At 50.2% G+C, this 7,633-nt stretch overlaps 1 protein-coding gene across 1 annotated transcript; it reads right to left on the reverse strand.

The window, feature by feature from the left end:
• Nucleotides 1-251: 251 nt before the first annotated feature.
• On the reverse strand, nt 252-5,856 carry LOC126016433 (olfactory receptor 11L1). Its single transcript, XM_049779004.1, has 2 exons — nt 4,925-5,856; nt 252-297 (listed from the first exon to the last, which is right to left on the reverse strand). Exons 1-2 carry the CDS (start codon nt 5,854-5,856, stop codon nt 252-254), a joined length of 978 nt encoding a protein of 325 aa, XP_049634961.1.
• Nucleotides 5,857-7,633: the final 1,777 nt, after the last annotated feature.

Below are 7,633 nucleotides of genomic sequence, written 5' to 3' on the forward strand. Positions count from 1 at the left end.
ACAGTGATTGTCACAAGTGATGCTGAGATCCTTGCGGGCTCCTCTCATCCTGGCTTGCACTCTGGTTTCTGTGTTCTCTCTTGCCTTTCCCCAGCCACAGTAACTCCCAGTTCCTGAGCCTGCCATTTGCACAGACAGAGGCAGCCCTGTCCCAGCTCACAGCACCCCCTTTGTAGAGGATCGCAACCCATCACCATGTTTCTGTCAGGTCTGTACTTTTGGAAGGAAGTGTTTGTTGGGAGCAGAGGTTTTCAGACTGAGTAAAAAGGGAGAGCACCCCTCCCTCTTGAAGACCTTCTTTGTCCTTGACCTAAGTCAGTCCTAGGTGGTGTCAGAAATTGTGTCAGTGCATGTACCAAAGCACTCCAGCCACCCTGTGCATAGCAGTCTTTCCCAGAGTCTGGGGGTTTTAGTGCATGGCTCTGACCAGATTATTTGAGGCAGAAAATAAACCCATAAATGTGAGAAAATGTAGAAACGAAAGAGAAACTCATCTGAAAGGTACAAAGAACAGCTTCTGAGCACAAACTGAGATCCACAGTGAAGGGCTTGTCTCCCTGCTAATGCCTTTAGGGTGATGCTAATTTCCTCCCCTAAGTAGAAAAATCCATATTTCTGACTCCCAGAAATAGTAGAGGAAAGGCTTACCTTACATGCAGCTGACCCCAATTCTATCCGCAGCATTAACTAAGGTCACCCATGCCCTAACAGGAGTAATCTCTGAGCACAGAACCTCAAATAAAGCACTAGCACTGCAGGCATAACCCCAAAAGCAAACAATAAATATAAAATTCTTTATTTTATCCATGGCAGCACTATTTACAATAACTAGAATCTGGAAACAATGCCTGACAACAGATGAGTGGCTAAACAAATTGTGGTACATATACACAATGGAATATTATGCAGCCATTAGAAGAGATGAAGTCATGAAATTTTCCTATACATGAATGACATGGAAACTATTATGCTGAGTGAGATAAGTCAGAGAGTGAGATATATAGACAAAGAATAGACTCACTCATCTGTGGAATTTAAGAAAAGTAAAATACATTATTGTAATAATGCTCAGAGATAATAGAGATGAGGGCTAGAAGGACCAGCCCGTGGTATGAAACTTACCACAAAGAGTGATAAATGCAGTTAGAAAAACAACTGTCATGACAATGGTAGTGAGTGAGAGTAGTAGAATGCCTGCCTTGAAGACAGGCAGGAGAGGGGGAGGAGATGGGGCATTGGTGGTGGAAAGGTTTCCACTGGTGAAGGGGATGTTCTTTTTATCATTGAAACCCAGCTACAAACCTGTTTGTAATCATGATGCTTCAATATCTTAAATAAAGATATTATCAAAAAATCTAATGCAGGGGAGATGGTGCAGAGGATGAAATGACCATCTCCCTCATGCACCCCAGTTATGAAAATGAACTGTTTCCAGTCTCTGCAAAGAATATGAATGCTCAGGTTCCCTTTCTCCTCTTTGTTGGAAGGCAGGACACCCCCCCCCCGCCCCCGCACCTTGGTGCTGCCACACTGCAAGTACTCCCTGAACCAGCCTCAGGTGAAAGAGGGGGGGGGGGCTAAAGACTCACAGCTGGGGCAGATCCACAACACCCCCACAAGCCTTTATGGCCCTCACCTTTTTAAAAACAATACTATTATTTATTTAGGTTTTGGGGCCACATCTGGCGGCACCCAAGGGTTACTCCTGGCTCTTTTCTCAGGAATCATTCCTGGCAGGCTAGGAGACTGTTGTGTATGTAAATATTTTGGGGGATTACTATGTTGCTCACCCTAATCTGTGCCCTACCCTAGGGTGTGACCTGGCATTATGCCCCCACCCTAGGGTAGGACCTGATTCTGCTTCCACCATAGGTTGGTATCTGATCCCACCATTGGGTGGGACCTGACTCTGGAGTATAAGAGCAAGGGTCTGTGGAAGGCGAGGGGCTTTTTGCTGGCTGGAACTGAATCGGAGTCTTTGGACTTCAGTTTTGTCCATCCGAATAAAGCAAATATTTCCACGAGCCTGATTGTCTGCGAGCTGTTTACCCGCCGTTTCACCTCAGAACCGTGGGCTAGACAGGGTGGCAGACGCGTGCTCCGAGCTGGAAGAAAAGGGCCTCATTCTCCATCCCTCCATCAGTCAACCTCTTCAGGGGCTGACCTGCTACAGGAGACCACGTGGGATGCTGGGTAGTTGAACCCCGGTCTGTCCCAGGTCTGCCACATACAAGGTAAATGCCCTATCCGCTTTGCTATTGTTCCAGCCCTGGCCTTCACCTTTAAAAGTCATATGCCAAGTTCTTCAATGACAACCAACGTTCACTCACAACCAGGAGCCCTCTTAATGGAGCCATGTTGTGCCCATAGGCCCAGGCAGAGCTCTGTGTACTCCATGCCCCCAACCCATTCTGCAGTGGGGCCTTTGGGGACAGAAGCCCCCAAGAAAGGGTAAGTCAGGGGAGGCTCTGGACTTCCAGAGCCAAGACAGAAAGTCCCCCAGGGCACCGCATGTCCCATCCAGCCCTTCTCTTGTGAACCTGATCCCCTCCCTGAACTCATCCCCATGCCTATTAGGGAATGGACCCCCAACTCTTTCCAGGACAGAACTCTCCTTCTCTGTCTCTTAGTTTACAGGCACCTTATGGAAACAACATTCCTGCTCTTGAATGCTCTGTCTTGATCACTGTACACACACACACACACACACACACACACACACATGCACGCACACACGCACTTACATATTTACAGATATTTTCCCACATATACATCTAGTCATAAACACAGATACACACACATATATATACTCATATCCACATCTTTTAGAATAGTTCCTGGCCCATCTGAGGAAAGTGCAGAGAGACACACCCCCCTTTGTTATTCATGTACCTGCTCTGCAGTCAGGTGACACAAGGTCCCAGTTCTGTGCCCAATCTGAGCCTTCAGCCTAGGGTCCCCACATTGTCCTCCACTGATTGCCTTCCCATGGTGCCCGGGGCTGCTTCCCATCCCAAGACTCTCTATTTCTGTCCCTCAGAGCTTTGCTCACAAGGGTGCAGATGGAGTCATGTGCCACCACCGTGCATGTCACCAAGATACACCTGTTACCCACCGAAGTGCCTTGTTCTACCTTTCACCATTTCTCAGGGAAAAAACATGTAGGGTACCATGTCGCCCTAACCACTCCCTCCCATGTCTCTATCCTTTGGTCACCCTCCAAGGCCACTAGGAGTCTCACAAGAAGTTGGAGGAAAGAAAGCCTAAGACCCTTGAGTTCCACATTGCCAGGATCCTTCTACTAGAATATTCTATCCCCTCTACACCCCTGCCTGTGCTCTGCTGTTCTCACTCCTGCAGGGTTTACTATTTTTCTGAGACACATTCATGTCCATATTTTCAGACTTTGGGAGGACATGGGAAAGTAGCAGCTCTTCCCAGGACCTGATTTCATTTATTCCACATCCATTTATCTTTAATTCACATGGATCAAGCCCCTGCATCTCCTGTGAATCCACATGGTGGAGAGAAGTTTAATTGACCCTGATGAGGTCGGACCAGGTGTAGCCTGCAAAACTGCCCACACCTTGTTTCTCAGAGCCAATGATAGCATCACAGGCAGATGCCTAGAGCAGGGAATGAAGAACAAAGGAGATGGAAGGTGTCAAGGGCTGTGCTGACATAGGCCCTGAGTTAGTGTCCAACCATAGTCAGGAGGGGCAGAGACAAGTGTCAGTCGTAAGGATACTACAGAGCAAGGTTCTGGTCTCTGTCCCCACCCCAGACTTCTTGGGTCAGTGCAGGTCCCTGCACCTACCCAAAAGTTACTGCTTCCCACAGTCATTTCTCTCACTTGACACTTGCATGGACCAGAGTGAGCTCCTGTCCTGCTCCCCTGCTCCTCCTGAATGCCACATCTGAAGACAGGCTCTGAGACACTGACATGCCCCCACTCATTCCTGTTGTCTCATCCCTGAAACCTTACAGGCAGCCTAAGGCTGGACCCCCACCAACAGCCCCATCTCCCCTTCCAGACCCAAGACTCACAGTCACACTCGTTGACCACTCCCAAGCTGTTTCCATGTGCCCCCAAGGAACCAGGGGAAGCCAAGGGAGTGAGGGTCTTCAAAACACTGTGAAATGATGAATTGTAAGGAAGGGAGTTGCGAGGACTTTGAAATATTGCTTGAATCCAGAAACATGATAGTGATTTAACTCTTTAATGTACACTAGTAAACAGTTGTGTAAGACACCTCGAATTGCTTCTTTCCTCCTACCCCTTTCTCCATCCTACTGGCTCCCCTCCCTGTCCCCTTTCTCTATCCACTTCTCTTCCTTTCTTTCCTAAAATCTCATTAAATAAAAGAACATAAAAAATTGACAAGGTTAGAGAGAAACCTTTGGCACTTCAGAGCCCTGTAGGGCCAGGATGTGGCTCATTGTGACAAGTGCACACATGTGTCCAAAGAGCTCAGCTCTTTGGCTCATTAGAGGAAAGCTCAGAAGCTGTTGGGCCTCTGGGCTCCTCAGAAACCCCACACAGACTCATGGGGAACCAGCCAGGGTGGCTTACAGGGGTGGCTTACAGCCTCCCCTCACAGCACTGAAGGCATCAGGAAGGCAAAGGGCAGGAGGAAGGGGCTACTGACTTGTGGTTGCCACATGGTTGTACAACTGAACTCCTAAAGGAAAGATAATTCAGAGCCTGGAGCTGAAACTCCCCGCCATAGTCTCATGGGGTGATTTTCAGCTCAGAGTCCCTGAGAAGGGATGAATGGCACAGAGCAGAGCTGTAGGCTCTGTGTTTCTGTCACAAAAGGTCTGTGCTTTGGGAAGTTGTCAGGAGTAAGGTTTCCAGACAATGGAAGGGCAGAGCGTCTCTCTTGGCTGCCATCTCACCTTGTCTCACGCTCACAACCAAGACAAGCCACAGCCCCGCTGCATCATTTTCCTGAGAGCCTCCTTGAAGTCCTTGTTCCTCAGGCTGTAGATGACAGGGTTCAGCAGCGGGGTGATCACAGTGTAGAAAACAGAGATGACCTTGTTGAGCTCTGGAGACAGGTGGGCATTGGGGCGCACATACATGGAGATCATGGTGCCGTAGTAGATGGTGACCACGGCCAGATGGGAGCCGCAGGTGGAGAAGGTTTTGACACGGCCCGAGGCAGAAGGAATCTTGAGGATGGAGGACACGATGCAGACGTAGGACACGAGTGTGAGCACGAAGCAAATGCAAAGCACAGCGATGGAGAGCACAAAGATGACCATCTCGGTAGTGAACACACTGGAGCAGGAGAGCTGGATGAGTGGTGGGAGGTCACAGAAAAAGTGGTTGATGCGGTTGGGCCCACAGAAGTCCAGCTGGGCAATCATGAGGCAGGGCAGGAAGCCCGTACCCACTCCAGTGAGCCAGGACAGGGCCACCAACATGGTACACATCTCAGGACTCATGAGGGAAGCATAGTGTAAGGGGCTGCAGATGGCCAGGTAGCGGTCATAGGCCATCATGGCCAGCAGAAAGCACTCAGTGGCCCCAAAGAAGACAAAGAAGTAGAGCTGAGTCATGCAGGCTGGGAAGGAGATGGCCTGGCCTCGGGCCAGCAGGACGGCCAGCAGCAGGGGCACAATGGTGGAGGTGTACCAGATCTCCAGGAAGGACAGGTGCTTGAGGAAGGTGTACATGGGTGAGTGCAGCCGCTGCTCCCAGCTCACCACAGCAATGATGAGCACATTCCCAGTGACTGTGAGGAAGTAGATAAACAAGAAGATGGCAAAGAGCAGAGGCTGCCACTCGAAAAGGTTCTGGAAGCCCAGGAGCTGAAACTCAGTGACTGTGGACAGGTTGGGGTACAACATTGCCTGAAACCAAGGTAGAGTGAAGGTCATTCTAAGCCCAAAGTCTACATAGAGGCAAGTTTCTGCAGATGAACACCTCAGATTCATGCAGTGCTTGGGGGCTGTTCCTGACAGGACACAGGAGCCCAGGAGCCCTGGGGTTCTCAGAGGACTCTGGAGGACTGGGGATAAGATTGAGTTTACCTGTGTGTAAAGCCAGAGCCTTCCCATATGCTTTCTCTCTCTCTCTCTCTCTCTCTCTCTCTCTCTCTCTCTCTCTCTCTCTCTCTCTCTCTCTCTCTCTCTCTCTCTCTCTCTCTCTCTCTCGCCCTGTATTTAATTCTCTGGCCCTAGATCCTCTCACCTTCCTGTATACACCCAGTCCCTCTGTTCCCACTCTCTTTCACCTCCTAGGACACATTTAGCTTCTCTATTCTAGCCTGGGCCTGGTAAAGGTCCTGCCTGCAGGACTGACCTTCGCTGTCTGGTGAACTGCCCTCCCATCTGAACCTGCAGGTGGAAGCCCTGCACCCTCTCTAGCCTCAGGGACCTTTCTCATCTTTTTGCTCCAAACTGTTCTCCCTCTACTGGCCCTCTACTGTGACACGGGTATTGAACGCAGAGGCACCTCCATTTCTGGTGTGATCTGCTCTCCGCAGCAGTTATCAGACCCCCTTCCTGTTTCTGATGTGACCTTCTTTCTGCAGGGGTTACCAGATGCCCTGGCCCCTGAGGGGTCTCCAGGTCTTGTGGTCACTTCCTTTGCCTATACATATCAGCTTTGTTTTTCTCTCTTGGGAAAGTAAAAGGGAAATAAAAAGTTTCCAAAATCTCACTTGCAATACCTGCTCCCCTTACTCCTGTACCCCTCCTTCTGGACTTTGCCATCTGTTCCTGCCTTCCCCCAAGTCAACCATGCATGGTTTCAAGAATCTGCAATTGTCCCACCCAACATCCTGGCCAGCAGAGACCACCTCCACACATCCAGGACCCCAGCTACAGTGCCTTCAGTAATGAGAACTCAGACATCACCCGCGTGCAAGCACCCTGTACACTGCACTTAAAGGGAGAAGCTGCCAGACTCAGTGCAGGCAATGTCCCTGGCAATGTTCCTGGCATAGAGGGTCACCTATTGCCCAGGCACAGTTCCAGGAATTGGTCAGTGAGCCCAGCCACACAGCACTCCTGCAGAAGAGGGAGGGACAGCCTCAGATGTTTAACTCCCAACACCCACGGCTGCTGACACTCAGTCCATGAACACCCAGTAACCCAGAGCCAGGCAGCTTTCCTACACACCCTGGCATGTCCCTCGCCTATTCCTACCTGCTTGTATCTCCAGAACGAGGGCCCAGGGTACTTGCCTGCTGCAGGCCCTTCCTAGCCCACCTCTGACCCAGATGAGGGCTCTGCCGTGTGCATACCAGTGGGAACTTGCCATCTTCTGCAGGGCTGTGATCTAAGGCAGCCGGCTCTGCTTTCAAAGGACTCTCTGGGTTTCTGGGGACTTGCCCTTCTGAGGATCCTGCTCCCAGGTGGTGAGATGTGTCATTCAAACAGGTTATAGTGAAAGGAGATTGTGAACATGTTTTGTCCATTGGGGGGTACCAATGCAATAATGGCACCCTTGGGACCATAGGATCCCAACCTCTTCCTGAAAGCAAGTGTCTCCTAATTTGGATTTGAACTGAGGTCAGAATCCCTGGAGACCTAGGCTCCAAAAGGAAGGGGCAAGAGGTCAAAGACAGCTTCCTGAAGATATCTGTACTCCCCATAACCTGCATCTCACTGGTTTCTGCCC

The sequence above is a fragment of the Suncus etruscus genome, chromosome 8, assembly GCF_024139225.1.
Source record: "Suncus etruscus isolate mSunEtr1 chromosome 8, mSunEtr1.pri.cur, whole genome shotgun sequence".
NCBI lineage: Eukaryota > Metazoa > Chordata > Mammalia > Eulipotyphla > Soricidae > Suncus > Suncus etruscus.

Bases quoted from the DNA above. Each gene is read 5' to 3' on its own strand.
- LOC126016433 (XM_049779004.1), bottom strand. From the start codon at position 5,856: ATGTTGTACCCCAACCTGTCCACAGTCACTGAGTTTCAGCTCCTGGGC. The intron at 298-4,924 runs GTCTTGGTTGTG...TCAAGGACAAAG, and splicing joins ATGCAGCGGGGCTGTGGCTT to AAGGTCTTCAAGAGGGAGGG.